The following is a 23,284-nucleotide window of genomic DNA, read 5'->3' as shown; positions in this document are numbered from 1 at the left end:
TATTTAATTGAGGTCATAAAATATTTGTCCTTCTGTGTCTGACTTACTTGATTCAGCTTAAGGTTGTCCAGATTCCTCTATTTCAGGAGGTATCTGAATTCCATGTCTTCTTATGACCGGGCGGCGGTCCATCCCGGGTGTATGCCCCACTCCATTTATCCTTTTACCTGGGGTGGACATTTTGGCTGTTTCCACCTTTCGACTACTCTGAGTAGTACTTCCGTGCTGTATTTCTCCTCTCAATTCTGAGTCTACACCTAGGAGCAGAATCTTTGGTAATTCTGTTTAACTTGCTGAGAAAACAAAACGAAACTGTTTTCTATAGCAGCTGCACCATTTTACATGCCATCAGCACTGGATGCGTATTTTAATTTCTCTGCATCCTTGCCAGCACGTCGTCGTCTTCTTTTTTTTTTTTTATTTATAGCTCATCTTTGAGGACATGAAGTGGTATTTCATCATGGCCTAGCCTAGTAATTTTAATTACTGTCTTGATAAGAGGTAGTTAGCTTAAGAGGGTAGGTGCAGCTGGGTTAGTTATTCCTGGATTCAAGTCTTGGCTCTGCCATTTACCAGCTGTGCGACTTGGTATGTTACTTAACCTTTTTAGCCTATTTTCTGTTTCTTTCCCCACTTCCTCTCAGTCTCTATCAGACGGAGAAGACATTCCTGGTAGACATCACGTAAGTGCCTCTGCCTTCCCTATTGTCGTAGGACAATATTTCCTTTATTCTCTGTTGAAATCATAAGGCCCTACTGCTCACCACCTAGTTTAGTTCTCCAAATAATTTATTTCTCTTCACCCTTTTTTCCACGGATTGGCATAGAGTAGAGACTTTTGAAAAAGGGAAGCAGCTGGGAGAAGAAATAAATCTTAAGAACAATGAGTGAGGCCCTCTATTTGGAAGTTAAGTATAAGGATTACAGTGCTAAAGGCACTCAAAAGGGGTTCAGGTAGCATCTGGGAAAGTGAGGGTGGTGAGGCTGATGTCATAGAGCACTAAATAGGAAAGGACACAGGGCCGTGAAGGACAGAGTTGAGGGTGGCAGCTCCATCCTGCTCCACAAGCTGAAGGATGACGTGAGGGAAGCTAAAGAGGCACATCTCACACATCTTCCCTTGGATGCTACTTAGCTAGGGCCACATCATGAGGTACTGCACTCCATGGCCTAGTCTGAACCAAGTATCACGGCCCTGTCAGCAGCAGCACCCTTGCTGGTATACTTTGGCTCTTGGCTTGATAACTTTTTCCTTCATCAAGCATTCTGGAGTTAACTGCAAATTCTGCAAAGTACACAGTTCAAGAAAAGTGGAACAAGTCCTGGCCCATTCCCGTTGGCATGAAGAGTCTACTCATTCAAAGAAGGATGTGCAGATAAGCAGGAAGCGTGACCTGTATTCTGGTTCTTCCCTTAGCGAGATACTCCCGTCTCCTAGTCTTCACTCACTCTTGCTCCAGATCTGAGAGAAGCAAAGATCTGACAGGACTGCCTCAGGGTAAGTTCCTCATTTAGGGACAGGTCTCAGACCCAGTCGTCCCTCAGAGCCTCTCTGCTCACCTTGTTTCAAAAATCACACTCTCATTTCTCTCTGGACTTCCAGTGCCAATCACAGCCACTAGAGTGCCTTTAGAGCTTACAGCTACAGCCATCTGGCCCACACTGGTGGGTATGCGCGCGTGCGTGTGTATGTGTGCTGGTACACACGCGTGTGTGAACTGTATTGTGTCTGAATTGCTTGCTGTGTGGGCATTTGGCTGCAGGACAAGAGCTGCCATGTGTTGGGAAAATCCAAACAGCTGAGCTGCCTGACCAACATGTAATTTAACATTTGGGCAGTATCTTTACCAGCCAGGGTCTTAGATTAACATTTTTTCCTCATTGCTTGACTGCTGAGAATGTTTCCATTCTCAGAGTCAAATAAAAGGAAGGGAGAATTGGCATGAAATGAAAGAATCTAGAGAGGGAGAGAAATTCCAGAGGTAGCCATTATGAAATCCAGTAGAAAGCATCACTCTATAATATATTCCAGTCACTCTTCAGTCTTACTTGGAATAAGAAATAGGTTTTGGTTAAAAACAACAGTGAATGTTACTCCTGTTTCCTCAGATTCAAATATTCTACATTAACCTGGTGACCATTAATGTGAATATCAAGGCCGAGAGAAATCCTTTTGGAATTCCCTCTCTTGTACCTGGTGTTCTACTGGTATCTGCAAAACTTCCTCACTGGAGTGGCTCGTGGTTTAGGATGTGTATCTCTAGAGGCTACTTTCTAAAATCTGTGGTGTGGAGTGCAGTGAAGGGAGATGATTAAGGGAAGCAGAGTTTTTCCGAGGCTGTGCTGTTATCTTCCACAATCCCTCTAGGTGTTCTCTCCCTCCTTCTCCCTGCTAAGGACCACTTTGTCATCAAGTCGATCCTGACTCACAGTGTCTCTGTATGTGAAGATAACTGCTTCGTAGAGTTTTCGTAGAAGCAGCTGTCCACTAAATATTTTACGAGGTGCCTGGAGGCGGGTTCAAACTGCCAACCCTTTGGCTAGCAGCCAAGCATTGAACCATTTGTGCAACACAGGGACTCCTCTTGAACCCACAGAAACTACAGTGCTGGAGACCTTTGGCATCTGGCCTCTGGTTGGGTTCTGCACAAGATCTAGGAGGCTAAACAGTGAGATCTGGTACTGGCTCCCCTTGCCTGTTCACACCTTCGCTCTCTACCAAAGGGGACCCCTTTCTGCCACCACCTGCTCCAGTGCCCACTCCTTCCTTTCATCTCTGACTTGGTTCCATCTCTGTTACTAGCTCTGGAATCCGATACCCTATTCTTTTCCTAAAGGCAGGCCATACCTTTGTAAAGAACCCCAATACTAAACTCTATAATTTGAGTGTGTCTCTCTGCTGCAACTCTGACTGAGTGATAAGTTATAACTTGATAACTTGACTTTCTACTGTCCTTTCTCCAAAGACCAAGTATCCCAGCCCAGGATGCTGTGAGGAAGGTGACCTATCAGGAGGCCACAGTGGACACCTAATCACTGACAAGCCACACATCATTTATCTATGAATCCCACAGAGGCTTTCCATCTGCAGTGTATTCAAGTTCCTGGCAGACCAAGGAGAAAAGGCCTCGCTGAGGAATGACAACTCAAAAGCAGACAGTTAGGAAGAAAGAAGGCTCAGACAGAAACAATTCATCATGCAAATGCCCACCTTGTCTTGCTGTGTACTCATTGTCTTCGATCAACCGGGCCAATCCAAAGTCAGCAATCTTGCATATTAGTCCATTCCCGACCAGGATGTTTGCTGATCGTAGGTCTCTGTGTATGTAATTCATGCGCTCGATGTAAGCCATTCCTGCAGCAACCTATGGAAACCCAGAGGACAGGACATATCACTCAGGTCTCGAGGCCCCGACACACTGCTCATGTTAAGGCACGAGCCCAGGTACTACGGGGCATACCTGTGCTGCCATGTCCACGAGGTTTGGTAATTTCAGAGCTCTTCCCTCTCCATCTTTTAAGAAATCCAGTAAGCTTCCTGGGAACAAAACATAAAACCATTATGATTTACTTTGAAAGACAAAAATTCCCAAGAGAGGGCTGTAAATAGTTTTCCTTTCTAAAGGAAATGACTTTCTAAACATAATAAGGTAGTTTAATGGAATAATGCCATCAGCAGGTTTATACAAAAAAGGACTGAGAAAATTTTATGTATTTAAGGGCAATACTTTTATGGCTGCTCTGAAAGGAATCACAATGAGGGGCCCTGGAGATAGAGTGGGAGAAAATGTGGACCAAAACTCAAAATAATAAAAAGGCAAGGCTTATGGGTCTGATAGAGACTGGTAGGACCCCCAAGATATGGTGCTCAGACAACCGTCTAGGGCTGGAACTGAGCTCATTCCCGTGGCTCAACGTTCAGCTACAAAATGGAGAGTGAGACTTTGTCTCACATACTCTGGGCATGTTATCAGGAGGAGTGCATCCCGGAAAAAGACTTCATGCATAGGGAAGCTGAGGATCAAAGGAGAGACAGTGATGCAGTGACTACAACAATGGGCTCGAACACAGAGGAGACTGAGGGTGGCGCAGGATTTAATCTGCTGTGCACAGGGTTACTCTGAGTTTGAGTCAACTCAATGGTACCGAACAACAAACAGCATAAGGTGAACAGTAACAGCAGCGACACACACACTCCTATGAACAACCAACACTATGAGATCAGAGCAGCAGCATTTGGCCCGGGATAAGGGAGGTCTGGTGGCCTACTAGGTAAGGATGTTGTCAATGCAAAGGCAGGGAGGTTCAAATCCATTAGCTGCTCCATGGGAGAAAGATGGGCAATTTCCTCCTGTGCAGTTTACAGCCTCAGAAAACTCTCTGGAGAGTCAGCAGAGAGTCTATTCTGACTTGACAGCAATGAATGAATGAGTGAAGACTTCAGAAAGTGGAAAGGGATAGAAAAGAGGGCCACATGGAAACCAGTAAACACAGGGACAAAATGGGAAGGGGATTGCAAATCAATGTCACAAAACCAAGTGTGTAGGGATTGTTCAATGGAAAACCAATCTACTCTGTAAACTTTAATTCAAATCACAAGAAAAAGGTTTTTTAAAAGCGGACTCCATTGCTAAGGATTACAACAAAAATTTGATAAAAACAGAAGAAATGAGGCTTAATCTTCCTTAATATCCTTAAAAAGGATCTGTGGCGAATGGGAAGAGTCATCTGGATTCAACCCTACACAAAAGAGCAATGAGAGAAAAGACACAGCTCAACTTAGTTGTTCCCATAATGTAGTCATCATACCAGCAGCTAAGGCATCACCAGGGAACTTGCAAGACATGTAAATGGATGGGACCCTATTGGACCAGTGGATGTCAGGTCCAGAAATCTGTTGTCTTAAACATCTGGTGATTTTGATACATGGTAGAGTGAGAGAACAATTGGCCTAACTTATTTATAGACTTTTAAATAAAGGAAAGAGTATCTGAGAATTACAGTTGGTGCGAGTAGCTCCTCCTACTTAGACCACAGCCAACCAAGCTGTAACTCAGGCATCTGAATGCAAACAGGTGGTGCCGCAGAGCCATTAGTGTAACACAGCTCATGGAGGCTCAGACTAACACCAAGGCTGGATAATCATTTGCAGAGGCTGGAGGATCATGATGGTTTCCAGGGATTTTTTCCTCCCTCTTTGATCATGAAATTATTTACAAAATAATCTTGGACATAAATATAAACACTCTGCCAGGGAAAAAAAATTCCAAATATATTTAAAAATATGTGGAAAAGAAAAAGTGCAGTGGTGTCCTCAGATGCACAGTGCATTGCCTAGTAAGGCTGTTTGCTTTTTACTTGACTCATCAAGTTTTCCAATACAAACTGATCTTGGGCCTTATCCCCAACAATATTGCTTTGATTAGGAGAAAGAGAGGAGGGGAGGGAGGAGAAAGAAGGAAGACACAATGTACTCCTTAAAAGCATGCCATTTCTTCATTTACTGCTTAAGAAACAAGCTAGGGGAGAAAATAAGATGTCATAATGATGGAGACTCAACTTAGCCTACAAACTAGTGTCTGTTGTTGATGGTTCAGCTCTGCAAACAGGAAATTTACCATATGCTACTGCATTGGGAATAACAAAAAGTTACAGTCCTCTGGGCCAAACCCTAGAATAACCATTTCATGACCAAATTATTCTCTGCTTTGAATTTTCTGTCGTGACCCTATGTTCTAGGTAATGAAAGGTATGCTGAAACCAAGGGAAAAAGATTTTCTGTAACAATTATTTAGGAGTCCTGGACTCTTTGGTAGGACTGGTGGGGTGAAGTCTTTCACTTAAGTGTTAGGGTGGAAAAAAAGCATCAAAGTCTGCTTCTGAAATGTTTGATTAAAGAGCACACAAATAGCACTTCTTGATGGGAATTCATTTCTTTCCTTGCGCAGTAACCCCTCTAGGCTATTGGGAGGGGGGCAGGAGAAGCATCGCCCAACCTTTGTTCATATACTCAGTGACAATGTAGATAGGTTCCTCAGACACCACCGCATACAGCTGGACCAACTTGTCATGTTTCAACTTCTTCATGATCTGTGCTTCCTCGAGGAAAGATTCCGGGGACATTGTGCCTGGTTTCAGAGTCTTTATGGCTACTTTTGTGTTTCCATTCCAGGTACCTACAAACATCCCATAACATCAAGTCAAGCCAAAGATTCTTGTTAGAAGGAAGCTTTTAAAAAACACAATAGCTATTTGCATAATGTAAACATTTTAAGTTAAAAAAAAAGCTTAATGGAAAGCTTAATTTTGGGAACAAAATACAGGTCAACTTTAAGGACTCTATCAAGTATTTTAAAAAAGAGTAAGTGTCTTTCTTATGCACAGTCTATAATTCTTGAATTTTCCCTTATTTTAAATATATTATCCTCTTTCTTGTTCAGCCACGCGGGCACAAATTTAACCCCAAAGCTCTGCTCCCTCTTATGATGATGAAGTCTAGGGATTAGGGCAGGCCTAGCCATTCCAAACTCATTTCTCAGGTAGTGAGTAATGTGAAAAAACGAGATTATTTAAATTCTGCTTTGGGGAAGATTGCCATTTTAAAAACATATCTGAGGATGTTTGGAGATTACTTTCTGACTTTTAATTGTCTGACACACTTGACAGAGTCCTTTAATAGTTAAGCACGCTGATAAGCATTGGTAAGAAGTCCTCAGGCTACTTGCCAACCTTCAACCAGGTAAGGAAAATCCCTCAGGGTTACTGATGGCCAGCCACAATAACACTGACTTTTCTCAATTAGACTGAAAAAACTGAATGGTAGTTAAGAGGGAACACAGTCATTTAAAACTGAGAATGTTAAAATCAAGCAAGGACTGCATGAAGACAGTCATCAGTTATTTCATCTGTAAAATATGGGATGAAACTGGATTATATTTCAATTCTCTTTCAGTCTAGGCCCTTTTACCTTCCCTCAATTCTAGGTTTTGCGTATTTCATTAACAGTCCTGTGTGACTCTGAGTTAAACCTATTTTTTAAAAGGAAAAGAAAAATTTGCTAACTTAACTGATATTATTTTCACTTTGAAAAAGAAGGCTGGTTTAAATTAGTTTGTATACATAATTGACTTTAGAATTTGAAAAACTGTGTCAAGTGGAACAATTCTTATTGCCTTGTTAAGTATGTAGTTTAAGTAATTATAAAATAAGGCCTATAAAAATTATGAAAGAACAAAGGGAGTAAAGAAAAGTTCATTGAATGACTTACAAATATCCGAGTACTAAACATAAATGTGAAATTTGAGAATATGTAAGTGAACTTTTGCTACTATATAAGCACGTCCAAATTTTAAACAACGATATAGTCCTCTCTAATATCCATCTGCACTCTGGATGATAACAAAATGGTGATTTATAGTCAATGGGAAACAAAATTTTAATGGTGTATGTGGAGATTTAAAGTTGATGATAGTTAAGAAAAATAGAAAAGAAATTTTCACCTAGGATCTAGTACTGACTATGTGAAAAATGTGATTCAAGTTCTTAGGACTCAGAACTTCAACTACAAATTGGACATATTTAGATATTTTACAATATCTGAGTTTAATTCAGAGACATATGGACATGATTGTGTGAACTCTGAAATACAAGAATATTGGTAATACTACTAAATCTAGTACATATATTTATTTATATATGCATGTCTCTGAATGAAAGTGTACGTACATATACATATTATATATCCATGTATCACCATGTGCCAGGTTCTGTTCTAACACCTTAAATGTATTAATTCTTTTAATCAAGATCATGCCTTAGCACTGACATCCACACATAACAAGAAGCACCTGTTATTCCTTTACGTGGGCTCAAACTGATGATTTTACAAGCATCACTGTCAAATCAGTTTCTTACTGATAGATGATTTTTATTGGCTCCAATATATTAGCCAGTCTTTGGAACAAAGCTAGGTGGTCTATTCTCATACATAATAGCTTCAGGAACCCAGGACAGGGTTACTGGGAATCAGGTCTGCCTCAACAGAAGGGGATTTTGGTCTCTACTGCTTCTACTCTAAGTAAAGGTGCCATTTACTTAAAGGTTGTTAGATAAGCACTTGGGAAGGGCCAGTGCAGTGTGTCTGACCCTTCCAAAGGACTTTAAACATACTGTCCCATCCTGTAATCCTTAAAGAAACATGCTGTAATCCTTAAATCCTGTGAAGCTGGTACCATTTAATTTTACAGATGAGAAAACTGAGACTCAAGAGGCTAACAAGCTTCTTGTCCACAGTTAATCAGATATAGTGTATCTCCAAACCTGGGCTCAATGAACAGAAAGCCCAGGGTCTTGCCTCATAATCGTCCACCTATAACATCTTACCTTCCCGTCTCTTAGGAAGAAGGAGCACCAGATTCATACTGTATTGTTTTCCTGTTCTGTGGGTGTCTTAATTAACCACATGAGGCAGGAATCACTCTATTTTTTTAGATCTGGATGGGCTGTGCCCATCTGGATATCGAGGTTAAATGCGTTGGTCCAAATGGCTGTGCATGTAGAGCTGTGTGTTTTTGTTCAAAAGCATCCTTTTAATTGGCTCTAAGAAGCAGCCAAAGCAAAATGTGCCCTCTGCCTTACCAAGCCACACTTCAGCGAAACACCCCTGACCCAGCTTCTTCTCCAGAAACAACGACTGACGTGCAACTTCCCAAGCATCTTTAGCCAATCCAGAAGTTTGTGGGGTACAACTTGATGCAATCACAGTTAAGTTAAAACACAAACCATCAGCTTTCTCTACAGGAAAGGGAATTAATAAAGAAAACACAATCCTTATAATCCATCATTATGCATGCACTAGAAAAGATGGAAGGTGATTTGCCCTTCAGGGTGACACTAAGTTTATTCAACAAATATTTGCATTTGGAAATGATAGGCAAGACATTGTATGCAGGCTGGTTTATTCCTTGTACCATTTACTGGTTTAAGGATTGAGACTCATGTGAGGTACAATTTGAGCCAATCTCAATTAATTTCCTATTTCTTTTGCAGACATTCCAAAATCATTTTTCACCTTCCATCTTTTGAGGTCTGGGATTCCCCAGCTGAGGAAGCTAATAATAGAGTAATTGAATCTCAGCATACCCATCCATACTTCCCCAAACTGCCCATTTCCCAGTCTCTTGATCAACTGCAGGGATTCTCGAGGGATTTCCCAGACATCTTTGGTTTTGACAGACAAATCGGTAAGCCTTGGCATCCCTTTGTGACAGGGAACTACTAGGCGGCAGCAGAGACCTGCGGCTCTCTCTGATGGAGCGAGGATGGAGACAGCAGCAGGAGAGAGAGAGAGAGAAGAGCAGAACACGTGAAACAAAACACGGGTACACAAATCCATGCTGGCCAGCACACAGTGGTACTCAGAACAGTGCTGCATTAGCAGAGAAATATAAACATCATGGAAGATTAGACACCACATACTAAAGAGTAGAAGCATAATCACGTAGGTTAGAATAGGGGACATTTGAAATCTGGGTTTATCCTATCTACTCCTGTATGACATAGTCTATGCATGTATGTGTAGATATAAGTCTAGTTTGGATTCTTTACTCACTAAAGAAAAACATTTTCAGTCCAATGGGCTAACACATGCCTTCTGGAACCTCCAAATCCCGCTCCCCTCCCCCATTTCCACAGGCATAGACTACTGTATATCAGCATGACTGTTTTCTCACCAGCCTAATATCTAGGTTACCCAGGGGACTGGGGATCTCTTTGGTACAAATAGATTTCAAATTGTAAATTTAGTATGAGATTCTTCCATGGAACATTATACTGGTGTATACCATAAAGCTACAGATTATACCTGGCAGAGGGAGGAAAAGCCTCACTTGTCTAGCGATCTCTCTATTTCTGACTCCACTCTAGCAGTCAGATGATCCTACACAGCTTCTTTGATAGCGTTCCCCTCCTCCCCTTTATAACAGTCTCTGGCATATAATTTAGGAGTCTGGTTTGAAAGGAGAAAAGAATGGAAACGGAAATTTGCAGAAACTTGAGGATGTGAGTGAATTCTATTGTCCTTGAAAAGAGGAAGGAGAAAATGCAGTTATCAACTCAGATGGAGTGTTTCTGAGGCATATTTATTGTATTCTTTTAATATGCATTGAAGAATTTACCAATACTAAGTGGTGCAGAGGGGGGAATACCAACCTAGAAATCAGCCAGGTGAGAAAAGGGAATAGAAAATAAGGAGTGAGGGAGGTGCAGAAAACTGCAGAGAGTCTGGGCTGTGAGGACAGAGCCCTGCCTTACCTCCACCCCCGCTGGAGATCTAGAAAAGGCAAAGGCTGTGCTGTCTTTTCTCGAGGATCTTGCTGAAACTTAACTCTTATTCTATTCTTTTTGATGGAACCAGGTTCTGAGGTGTTTAGGCAGGAAATTATTTATGTGTCAATATTTCAAAGGCATTTTATGGCATGAGAGGAAGAGGGGAGAGGAAAAGCCAATATAAAAACAAATCTAACTTAAGATAGATTTTTTTTGAGATTAAAAAAAATGCCTATTGCACTTCATATCTCTTCTCTCCTCCCAGCTTTATGATGTTATTAAGGTGCCCTTTCCAACACAATATTTTCAAATGATCCAAACCCTAGGGATCCTGCTGATGTCTGGCTGTAATGAAATATATTTCAGCATTTGAGAAATCCTTACAACATGCAGGCATTCTGAGTATATCATTTAAACTCAGAGAGATATTCTGCTCACTTTTCTTCAAATATCTCATTAGAATCTACATCAAGAAAAAGTTACCCAATGCATTAAAGCATTGATTAAACAATTAATATTCCAATGCCAATTTTCTCAATTGCTCATTAGTGTCCTAAAAAATGTATCTATTTTTAATCAGTGGCAACTGCAGAGGTAATATCACATATTATTTTGGAAGCCTGTCATTGTTCTGTAGAAATATAAGAAATACGTAAATGTATATAGGAAACCATTGGCTTAATGGGAAATTTCTACTTGTACTTATATATGAACCTAACTTCCTAAACAACATGCCTCTGAAAACTCTATGAACTTTGAAAAACGATGATAGTTATAGAAAGGCTTCAGGTCTTTTGTTCATAGGGTCACTATGAGTTGAGCTCGACTCAAAGGCAATCAACAACAATAACACAACAATATCCATATACCTATAATCACATAGGTATATAATAATCTAGGAAATAAAGCAATTGTTTTAACAAATTGCACATCAAACTAAATTCTTTTTCTTTAATATTATTTTTTGTGTGTGTACTATCAAATTGGATCCAGCTGGCACAGGAGGAGATTGTCTCTTCTTCTCCAGCAAGACGTCTGGTTGATTCGAACCATGAATCTCTGAAAACTAAATTCTTAGTATACAAATTGCATGTATGAACATCTGATAATTAAAGAACAAGAAAATAATGATGACATGCAGGTGTCTGAACAGAGTTTCACCTATTTTTTTAATATTTTTGATGTGCATAGGGATTAAATTTTTTTTATTTCTTTCTCCCCCCCGCCCCGGCCCCTTTCTTGTTATGTACCATTGAATCAGATCTGACTGGAACAAGAGGAGATTTCCCTCCTTCTCCAAGGGAGCATCTGGTGGATTTGAACTGCACGCCTTTGGTATTGCAGCACAGCTTCTTGCCACTAAGCTACCAGAGCTTCCTTCACCTACTTTTAAAGGTTTAATTTGACTGTAGATGTACTGTGGGTTATAAGACTGTGAGTCTAGTTAGGCAGTTGTTGTCCTTGTGATCTGTAAATGAGCATACAGAGACTCACAGTAATACTAAAGGAGAGAAGAACTGCCCTCAAGGTTTTGTAGGTTATAAGTTAGAATTGACTTGATGACAAGAAGTAACACTCTTAAGAGGATCCAAGGGTGGGAGCAGAGGGATGAGGATGTGTGTGGGAGGGGAATTAATAATAAGGTTGTACAATTTAATGGTGGGAGTGAGGGAAATTGGAAGAATCTGGTCTGGAAAGCAATGTATTAGAATTTTGTAAATAAACTAGTGTAATAAAAGAAAAAAGAAAAAGTAACATTCTTCACAGGGCTTGATTAACTATGTCTTTTCTCTTGCAGAGTGATGGACGGGGTTGAACTGCAGACTAGCTCATTAGTGTCCTAAAAAATGTATGTATTTCAAATTGTAAATTTAGTACGGGATTCTTCCACAGAACATTAGACTGGTGTATACTATAAAGCTACAGATTATACTTGGCAAGGGGGGAAAAGCCTCACTTCTCTAGTGATTTCTGTGGTATTTCTGACTCGACTCTAGCAGTCACTAAGCACTGCACCACCAAGCATCCTTAGGAAACAGGACATAGTGGAGATGGAGAACAGTAATAAATGGACTGCAAAATTCATCTAGTCATGAGAAGGAAACGCCTGCACAGCCATTGCTGGGTGCACAGTTACAGCCGGTCCGCAGCATGGTCTGTAGTGGTACCATGGATGGGTCCTTCCAGAGATGGCTCTTCATATTACAGAGTTATTAAGTGCATGGGGGCTGGGAATGAGCCTTGATAGGATTTTTAGATGAAGATACAGTTAAATGATTTCTGTTTCTTTTTAAAATTTAATCAGCACTTCCTACCTAAAGAGCTAGAAGGTTATAGAATCTACTGACAAACATAATAGGAAGAAATAGTGGCAATAGATCCTACTTTGAAAGGCCCCACCTTTAGGCAGAGTAGACATTTTTTAACTTTGCAAAGACACATGTTTTAGCACAGAAAACCATTTTACTTATGTATTTGCTGGGACACTTTACCTTTCCACCCATGGGCTTGCCCACATCCCCTCCAGTACCCAAATGGGTCATAGTAATTAGAATTAAGGTTACCTGAGTAATGCTGTACAAGCTGCTGAAGTGTTTCAAACTGGGCCCGGGTGGTGATATAGTACCCACCATTGTCAAGTTTGCGAATTTTATAATGTTTGACGTGGTCTCCTTTCATATCATCCCAGTCACGGATGGAAAGTGAATAGGCACCTGGGAAATATGCTAAGCATTAGTAATTATGATCACTTTGAGTTCATATTTGTTTTTTAGGTCTCATCAACTTGATTATTCAGATTAATAATTACACACACACACACACACACACACACACACACACACACGAGTCTTCCACTTGGTACATAGAATGAGAATACCTCTTGTTTTCCTGTAAATGTCAGAAGATATTAGCAATGAAATTATTTTACCCTCGAGACGGAAAGCTTCCAGGATTTTTTCCCCGGAAAATATTTTATTCAGCACACTTGTGTTGCCTAACATGGTGCAGATATAATCCTCACTGGGAAAGAACAAAAGAAGCCTAGATTCATGGCAGAGCTGGTTTCCTAGCTTCCTGTGCCCGTCGGGCATCACGGGAGGAGAGAGGACAGTGAGTGTGCACAAAGAAACCTAAATGCTGTTTCTGAAGAAGTGAGGTTCGAATTTCTATTTCTCCACACGCTGAAAAGGTGCAGCCAGCCAGTGTCTGGCCAGTCAAGTTAATGGCTTCTACCTTTATTTTCCCTTTAGTCATCCCCTTCCATGGGCTCTGATGAGTTGTTAAATAATGTGACAACAACTAGAGGAAGAGTAGTAAGATCCTCAGTTATAGTTTTATTGTTATGTGGTTTTTTGGGTTTTTTTAAAGGAAAACAAAACAACCTGTATGATTGACTCCCTAGGATGAAGAGTTTTAGAGAAATCAGAATTCTAACGGACATCTGAAAATTCTCTGATCCTGGGCGCCTGGAGGAGTAAAGCTACCCGAGTCCCTGTTCTGGGATGAAGGCCTTGATTTGAAGCCTCTGTAGTTTAGTTGGAGCTCTCTGCAGTTCTCAAGCCTGGAGGGAAAACTGAAAATAGGACTTCACTCAGTAGGCAGGAGGATGTGTGCCATTTAAAAATTCTTGTACATTAGCACTAAGCTTTTCATCGTCTCTGACTAATCCACAGATTTGAATGACAAGCCAACTTCTCCAGCTCATTCTCTTACCTTTGGTGGTTTCACTCTCTCGAATAAGAAAGGTACCTCTTGGGTTTCCAAAGGACAAAAGCTGTCGCTCAGCATCTTTTCTGCCAAGTTTTCCAAAGTACCACCTTGAAATGAGATCAAGAAAAGGAACGATTTTGTAACCATCATTTAAAAAAATGGAACCGGGTCAGCCTTTTGTCCATTAATCCCCTTCACCTCTAATTTTGTCCTTAGCCTATTATATACACACATTTTCCTCCTCTAGCTCAACCAATTCTCTTTCAATCTATTTCTGATTCTATCCCTAATCCATCTCTTTCACTCCTTAAAAAAAAAAAATCTGACTTGAACTGTGGGTGTTTGCCTCCCCTCCAGAGATGACAGGAGCTGGTTTGTGTTAAAACTGCCACCTGCATGCACAAAGGAGAAACCTAAGACCTTGTTTTGAAATGGCAACCGCAGGAGACCCTTCCCACGCTCATCTGCAAGACCCTTGATTTCTGAGTGTAATTACAACCCCTGGGAAATAACAACACACAGTCACAGTGCATGCAAAGATCATTAATCACTCACTTTCAAAAACAAAAAAAGGCCAGTTCAAATGGACAAAGAACAAAGACATATGATATTTTTGGTAATGTTCTGCTTAGAGGAACACAGGGTAAAAATGGTACAGACTACTCCTAGTTTGAGACAACTACTGCCCTTGCATGCTTTATTCTTCTCTTTCTATCCAGCAGGAAGGAGGGCCTGGGCAAATAAAGGGCATTTAGTAAGCCTCTGGACTGTGATCCGCAGCAAGCCTTCTCTTTGGCACAGCTGCGGAACGGGCTATTGTGCACTTCTGATACCTACACGCCATCACCAAGCATGCTCTTAAAAACCACTCGGTGCTGTAAATGTTTAAATATTCTCCCTGTTAAGTGATACACCTGTACCACTTTAAGAGGCATCACATCAAGTCCCTGTCTAACCTCTGTTATTTGTGTGGGTTTTTTTTTTTAAATTTCTGATTCTCTCACATCCCCCACGCCCTCACTACTGCCTGACAATTAATGAATAGTTCAGTACTTAGATGCTGAATGAAGAAGCAGGTGCTCTGAGGGCCCAAGGGAGAATGCTGGAGCATTCCAATGGAATCTGCGCACAGGGACAATTTTTAGAATACTTAACTGTGAAAGGATCTTGCTTCTAAAATAAATTTTTGATTCGTTATATTTGAACACAGCTATTATGTATTCATTGTCAGATTCTTTTGTGAATGAAAGAGCTTCACTGAAAATCAGAAGAGACACATTATGTGTTAACTCTTCGCTGATTTTTATAGGCTCCAAACTGCGCAACAATCCCTAACCTAGTAGTTGTTGTTGATTGTCTTCGAGTCTGAGCATGGCTCATAGCAACCCTATGAACAAAAGGCCTGAAGCCCCTCTAGAACATTGATATTTATAAAGTTCAGTAGTTGGTATAAAGAGAATGACATTCATTATTTGTGACAAATAATTTACAGAGACTTTATCAATAACCTAATTAAAATGCTATGCAAAAAACGACTGTTAGAAAAATGAAGTGTTCTGAAGCAGCAGTATCTTAAAAGTAATTAATTGCATATGAAAAACCATTAGTATTTACAATTATGCTTAATTTTTAAAAAGTTAACCCTCACAAATATTTAAATGATAATTCCCCTATTAAGCTGAAGTGATGCTCCATTTTGGTGGTATCATTTATTCTGAAAGAACACAATAAAGTATGCAAATCTACCCTAACATAAAATTCAATACTAAGTCCTTCATTCACAGATGATGAAACATGTATTCTAGGAAGGGAAAAAAAATGAGCTCAGGATGGAGTATTTGTTCGTCAGAAAGAAAATAGATATCCTTAGCAGAAATAAAAGGGAATTAAAGACAAGAGAACGATCCAATTGGGGATTTGGCTAGGGTGTGGCGTCTAATCCGCCTTGTAGCCCTTAAATAAATCAAGGGCAAAATGAAATAACAAAGTCGAAGGCAGGGGTTCAGTGCCTGACTTGTCTTGACTTTCCTTCAGCGAGGATAAGGTAAGACCACCACCACTGAGCAGGAGCCGTGACCCATCAATGTCAGGAGGCTAGGCCTCCACGTCTGGAGATCAGGGCTCACCGCCCTGTCCCCAGTTCAGAAGACAGAGTCTGCAACCAGTCTCTCTAGTAATTCTGCACACTGGAAGCTCCCTTAAATCTGTACTGGAGGCTAAAGAATTAAGGGTTATCTCATTTAGAATATGCTTGGCCCTAAACTGCTACCTTTGGAGTTCTCAGGCCAGAGAACTACTGCTCTCTATCTATGATCCATGAAACCAACTGAGGGTGCAAGTGATATGAAGAACCACTTGATTTCTATCACCACAGTATTTTCCGAGTTCTGAGACACATACTGTATGTGCGCTACCTGGGGATGGAAGGTACGTGTTCAGAGTACTTCTTTAACACCTCTGAGTGCAGGAGAAAAATCTGTGTGACCTTTAACATATATTTCCTGCTCTTTCTTTTTCAACAGAGAGAGCAGGCTGCTGATTGAACAGAATGTTATGCTGACAATAAAATAAGGTCTAGCTAGAATTTCACTGCATTTTTAGGATCATTTTCTATGTATGGAAAGTAAAACTGGGTTTCCTTTTGGGAAACTGATATATAAAATTTCCTTTTAAAAGAAATAAGAAGTTTTTAAAAGTGAGCAGGCTTAAAGGGAAATACTGATTTAGTAACAGTATAAATATTACAAAGACATGGTAAACATTGTGGCCTAAAGATTAAGAAACAATAGCATATTAGCAAGTTCTTTCAGCCCTTAGTGAATTTCTCTTCAACCAACAAACAGGGGTACTAGGACTTTTGGTAATAACCAACTTTTAGCAACAAGTTCAGTGAAATATCATAAAATGAAACATACTCTTCTGCCTGGATGGAGTCAACTGGAGCCACATAATTGCTGGGAATGTAGCCTGTCTCTCCAGTTGTCAAGGATCGGGCTTCCCACCAATCACCTTCACTGTAGAGAAAAAAAGGGAAGAGAAAGGAGTATGTTAACCATTTCAAGGTCTCTGAGTCTTAGATTCAGTGCTGTAGGTAGATGGTTGTGTCCCGTCCTCCTCCTACCAGCTGGACTGAAGACCCTTTTCCTCTGGCCTTGATTAGATGAGAATATTGCAGGACCTGGCTATATAAGAAAGCACTCTTGCGTAGGGGGCATACTTTATTTGGGAAGTGTCTTCGACTTGGACTAAGGGGAAAGGAACCCAGCTTCAACCTATGCAAGTACATTATTATGCATGCTGATCAACCAAGAAAGGAGCCCAGCATCGGATGAGAATATTTTCCCTCTAGTAAAAGGGGAACATAGATCTTTACCTGAGTGGGCAAGTGGTTAATACACTCAGCCATTAATGAGTGGAGGAAAGACTGGAGATTCAAATCCACCCAAAAGTGCTTTAGAAAAATGGTCCAGAGATCTATTTTGGAAGGTTAAGAAACAAACAAATAAGAAACTTCCACAAACACAAATTCATTGCTGTTGAAACTTCATTAGATTCCTGAGGCTATGAATCCACGGGTGGAGACTGCCCAGCTTTCTCCTTCAGATCCTCTGGTGGATCCAAACCCGCTAGTGGAGGCACAGTTTTTGGGTTAGCAGTGTAACTCCCTATGGACCTCACCTCCAGAGCAGCCAACGAAAGCTCATGGAACTCAGTTCTGGGAAACACATGGGGCCACCAGGAAATGACTCAACAGAAAGTAGTAAGAGACACCTAGCTGCAGCTAGAGTGATAAAAGCAATATTAGGTTAAGCTTTCTTCAAATATTCACAATTGAGGTTATTTCACCAAATATTTATGACATCAGATTGAACCTAGGGAGCCCTGGTGGCTTTGTGGTAAGAAACAGCACTGCAATCCCAAAGGCATGTGGTTTGAATCCACCAGCTGCTCCATGGGAGAAAGACGGGCAATTTCTTGGTGTGTGATTTACTGTCTCTGAAAACCTGCTGGAGGGTCAGCTATCAGTTGATTCTGACTTCATGACATACAACAACTACAATTAAACCTAGGAGGCAGAAGAGAAAGTGTGGCTGTAGCTGTGTGTGTATAGGGAAGGAGAAGATGGAAAAAGTCACTATGGCAGTAAGACTGTTAGTTCTGTCACTGTGTGGACCAGTGTTCTAGGCAGTGGTTTAGTATGGTCTCAATGTGTGTGGCTTCCAGGGCTGTGGGGGGAAAAGCACGAAAGGGAGGGCTTATAATACATGAAAACAAATTAGCAAATTCAATGGTTAAAGTTCATATGCTTTGATGCACATAGTTTTATGTGTGACAAAGAGCAGAGACAGAATGCATGCTGCTTCTAAGAACAATGGTTAGGAGATGTATCTAGGGCTGTAACTCTGACATCTGCTGAGTATCTACAGATCCTACCACGAGGCTCAGCTCAGGAGGGGGAGGTACTGGGAGGGTGCAATTGTCCTGGAGCCAACAGAGATTTGGGAAATTGCTTGTGCTGACATACAGCCCTTACACCAGAGGCCCAGAGCCCTCTCTTCCTCCTTTTATGGTCCTTGGTAGAAGAGAAACCTAAATCTATGATCCTTTTTTTTTTTTTTTTTTTAAATCACTCTCTGGTTGGGCGCTGTGTCAAAGTTTCCAGCCAGGGAAGAAAACATGTTGGCTTTTGGCCCTGGTAAAGGTCCTCCCCAGACTGATTTAATTAGAAGGAGAATAACCAGCCTCTAGCATGAAACTCAGGCCTCACTCCAGAGTCCCAGTCTCTAAAGGCCAAGTCTGAGTGAGGGAATCCATGACTCCAGACAGAATTTAGTACAGCAACAGAGGAAATGGGAGAAGCCAACATGTGTTATACATGTTGTTGAGGAAAAGTGCTTAGTGGCCCTATTAAGCAACATAGATAGCTTACAAATTGTGCTAGTAATGGTTTCTTACAATTATATTTTAAAAAGTTTCCAAAGCTCTCCTTTTTTACCCTATTAAATAAATTTTAAATAAACTGAAATGAGAAATGAACTGAAAGAGGAAGGTAATTGTCCTTAAACACATGAAGTTCTTTATAACTTCATCTTGGTATTTTTACCCCTGAAACACTTCAGACATGCGAACAAAACGTTACTGCTGTCACATTGATGCAGACGTGTAGGGACCCAAAAGGAGAGCGCAGAACTGCTCTATAAGTTTCCTAGGCTGTAGTCTATGGAAACACACTGCATCCTTTCTGGTGAAGTGGTTGGTGGATTCAGAACACCAATCTTTTGGTTAGTAGCCAATACAAGTTATGAAACAAACACCTGTGAACATACCACAGGACTTAACGACTGGACTGTTACCAGCTGAGCGGACACTACATCTTGCTACATTCACATCACATCCTTTTGCCTTTTGGGTCTCAACTCCATGAAATTAAAAAATGTCAACAGCTGAGTACTGGTATCAGGTCTATGGTCCCACCATGCACAAAGAAATATTTTCAGTTGTAAACACACCATCTAAGATCATCAGAGTACACATGCGGAAATTAATTTTTTTTTTCTTCAAATACTGCATTGTGACAAATGACTATGCAGACAGTATGATTTTCACTTTGTGGTGACAACCTTTACTCCTCTGAATTGCCACTAGATGGAGACATTTCACCATACAAAATAATATCCATCGTATTCCCTGTCTCTCAAACATACCCCCACTTCATCTGGGAAATATTCCAAAATGGGTTATTGTTGGGTTGTTGGGTTTGGTATTTTTTTTTAAAGTATCTTGTACCAGAGGATTATTTTTTTAATGCAATATAGCCTTCACTGAGTTCATCTTTGTTTCGTTAAAAAAAAGTCTAACATCATTTGTAGGGTTCATGGGAATGGCAAGTGGAGCAAGAAGCCAAAACAATTTTGCTGCAGGCTGGGATAAACTTATTCAGGTAACCTGAAATTAATGAGCAATTTCCCATTCAAATCTGGCATTAACGATATAATTTTAGTCTTTGTTTTTACTGTAGTATGCCATTGGCACTGACTCATAGCTGACCCTCCAAGCATGTTTCTCAGAGGCAGTAAATCACACGGGAGAAGACTGTTCATCTTTCTGCCACGGAGCAGGAGACTTTTAGTCTTGCCACCTCAACAGTTTAGCAGATACTAGCATCCAAAGATCAGTTCATTCTAAAGTCATGTAGCAAGAATTCTTGACTATTTCTTGAGTGACTCTAATCTCACAAGTGTTTTCAGTTAGTCCTAAGAAAGATAAAATATTTGGTTTCTCTTTTTCAGGGTTATTTTCTTCATCAAAAGAGACATGAGTTGAAAAGGACTCAGCGCTTTATGTAGTAAACTTCACATGCTGTGCTCAGAAAGTCTGTTGAGCAAATGGGGGTGAGGGGATCCTCTTAAATCACAGTAGAAGCTGCACCGATTTACTCACCAAAAACATGCTCTTTACAAATCATGTTGACTGACAAAAACAGGGTATCTACTACACATTTTTTATTTCTTTATTTGTATTATTGTACTTAAACAGTATTATTAAAACTAAATGCTCTCATGGTTCAAATCTTTCATTAATTCAGACTTGGTCAGAACATCTCTGACTGTCTTGCTTGGACTATAATATATGACTTAAGTTCTGGCTCTGGTCTAGAAGCTTTCAAAGTCTTGTAAGAGCTACTTCCCCTCTTTTAAACTAGAGACTTATCAATGAGTTTGTCCCTAAATCTTCTTGGCCCTCAGCCCCTACAGAGCTGTGGTTCCTGGAGTTGAGGCCCCTGAGTCCTGATGCAGCCAGGATGTGGCATCTGTCAACATGAGCCAGCTTCCAACAGCTGAGGCATGGAGTATTTTTATTCTAAATGCTGCGATCTTTCTAAATCTGGCCATTACTCACTCATTTTACTTTTAGATAGCTTATCCAAAATAATTTTATCAAATATTTGAATTGGAAACTAACATTTCTTCATACATGACAAATTTACAACTGAAAATATGCAACGAATACATGAGGAAAAGTGGTACTACTAAAGATAATGACCACAACACTATCTTGTGTTGAACACTTAATACATTTTAAAGAAGCATGGTGGCAAACCATTGGTCATGATAGAAAATGAAATGGATGAAGTCAGACATTCTGTAGAGTTATATAGTTCAAGGTAAATGATGTCCCCACACACTACACTGAGTTCTGAAGAACAGGCCCAAGAGACCCCAGTCTACACAAATGGAGCAACAGTGCCCCTCGTTCTGGGCATATGTGCGCACACATATCACATGGTTTACACTGCATTTAAAAGCCAGCCCTGTGGCTTCCTGTGTCTTTGGAAGGGGGAAGGGAGGGGGAGGACAGGCACTGGGAGGTGTGGCAGCTGCCCCAGGGAGGGCAGAACCCCATTCCCACCCTCTCTCTCAGGGGATGAGAGCCAGGGCCTGGGAGAGGCTGTGGGAGGGGAAGGAGACACAAGCCATCTGGTTCTGTATCACTGCTTTGTTTTCCCTTCATGATTTTCTCTTCCCTGTTATTACCCTTGACTTCAGGATATTATATTCATTACAAAAACCGTACTTTCCCCCCTACCCTTGAAAAAGGGCATTCCATAAGTTCCATAAGCATGTTGGATGAGGAGTTCCGCCAGCAGGAGGGAGACTTTAAAGAGGGTAGAGGAAAACCTTTGTAATGTTTTTTTTCCTAAGAGAACAGGGTCAGAGGCTCTAAGTCTTTTGTAAACACCAAGACCCATACACACAAATTACAAAATACAGATTGAGAAACAATGGCTCTTCCGTGAATGTTTCTCTTAAAATTTCAATTTGACGGTCCTATACAGATTAATAAAGGGGATAAATAATGAGTTTGACCTTGCAAAACTGGGCTTTAATAACTGGAATCAACTTGATGGGAGGTGTGCTACTAACCCAAAGCCTATACCTCCTCCTGTATGAGTCACAGCCGCAGAAACCCAATGGAGGGTCCGCTTTGAGTTGGCTGAACTTGAGAATTTAGAAAGGACTTAAAAATTCCTAAACAAACTTGGCATTTAGGGAATCTTACACAAAATGGGAAGAGGTGGTTTGGCATTATTTCAGAAACCAAAGTTACTGGAATCTTTAATTCAGAGTCTGAGGATCCATTCATCTGAGAATCAAACTAACAATAAGATGCAATGCCATCGAGATTGATCGGAAGGAAATATGGCAACCCACACAGGTCAGGATAGACCTGGGCTCCACAGGGCTCTCAGTGGCTGGTCGGTTGGAAGTAGACTGTCGGGCTTTTCTTCCACGTCTATCTCTGTAAGAACACAGTCCACCTTTCAGTTAGTAGAGTGTGTTAACTCTATACCATCTAGGGACTAGGGACTCCTAAGCTAACCATAAAACAAAAACTCACTCCTGTCAAGTTGTTACTGACTCACTGCTGACCCTCCTGTGGGTTTTCCAAAGCTGTAAATAGCACTGAAGGAGATTGGCCATTTTTTCTTTCTTGTAGCTATTGGTGGACTTAAACTGCCGGAGAGGTATGTCCTTTGGTTTAGCAGCATACCACTTACAGACTGACCACTCCTCAAATGAACAATGAGAAATCCTAAATAAACTAGATCAAAGTCCACTTCCCTCCTTTCTCACCTTTCAGCCAACCTTTCCAAACCACGTGTCACAGGTAAGAATTGAGTCCTGTTTTGTGGCGGTCTCCAGGTCTAAGACCAAACCTGATGCTGCATTCGGGATTCCATCTTCACATGTCCACCGTGGCCCTGCCGCTGGCTGGCTCGGTGCACTCTGCATTCCCTGACCCGAGCCTCTTCATCAGCAGGAGGATGACTATGCCACTATCGACCTCATGCAGTTGTTGTGCGGGATAAATGAGACCATTTGTAATTCGGCTCAGGGCTGGTACAGAACAAGCCTTCAGTAAAGGCCAGCTGCTTACTATTTTAAAAAATTCCTGAGGCGCCTTGAGGAGGGCGCCAGGGGAGCAGGTAGTGCTGGGTATGTGAAAAGGCAGCTGCTGCACAATCGTGGTATGTACACTTTTCTGCATGTACTTAAGTAAAAAAGGTAAAAACAAAACAAAACTTATCCATCTCCCTGCGAGTGATGAGGATGACAATTTTAATGTCTGCCTTGATACATCACATTTCCCAAGTTTTACCACCGTGTGGCTAGGTAGACAGTCTTTCTAAAATTTTTTTAAAAATAATTTTAATGAACATTTACAGAGATTTTGGATTTCCATT

At 40.9% G+C, this 23,284-nt stretch overlaps 1 protein-coding gene across 3 annotated transcripts in view; it reads right to left on the bottom strand.

Moving 5' to 3' along the window:
• The window catches only part of FYN (FYN oncogene related to SRC, FGR, YES), a 79,268-nt gene that overhangs the window by 44,942 nt on the left and 11,042 nt on the right, over positions 1 to 23,284 (bottom strand). Inside the window, exons 3-9 of one of the 3 annotated variants that reach the window (XM_006879032.1) lie at positions 16,953 to 17,051; positions 14,041 to 14,144; positions 12,891 to 13,040; positions 8,638 to 8,793; positions 5,997 to 6,176; positions 3,462 to 3,538; positions 3,212 to 3,365 (exon numbers count right to left, since the gene is read on the bottom strand). In XM_006879032.1, the coding sequence (XP_006879094.1) occupies positions 3,212 to 3,365; positions 3,462 to 3,538; positions 5,997 to 6,176; positions 8,638 to 8,793; positions 12,891 to 13,040; positions 14,041 to 14,144; positions 16,953 to 17,051 (920 nt within the window). Of the gene's footprint in view, positions 1 to 3,211; positions 3,366 to 3,461; positions 3,539 to 5,996; positions 6,177 to 8,637; positions 8,794 to 9,141; positions 9,307 to 12,890; positions 13,041 to 14,040; positions 14,145 to 16,952; positions 17,052 to 23,284 lie in introns of all 3 variants that reach the window. The other 2 variants (XM_006879031.1, XM_006879033.1) reach the window with 2 other exon arrangements.

This window comes from Elephantulus edwardii, unplaced genomic scaffold, assembly GCF_000299155.1.
Source record: "Elephantulus edwardii isolate Elephantulus edwardi_28Jun2011 unplaced genomic scaffold, EleEdw1.0 scaffold00002, whole genome shotgun sequence".
Taxonomy (NCBI): Eukaryota; Metazoa; Chordata; class Mammalia; order Macroscelidea; family Macroscelididae; genus Elephantulus; species Elephantulus edwardii.
Note: the sequence above shows the minus strand (reverse complement) of the source record. Positions and strands in the feature narration are given on the sequence as shown.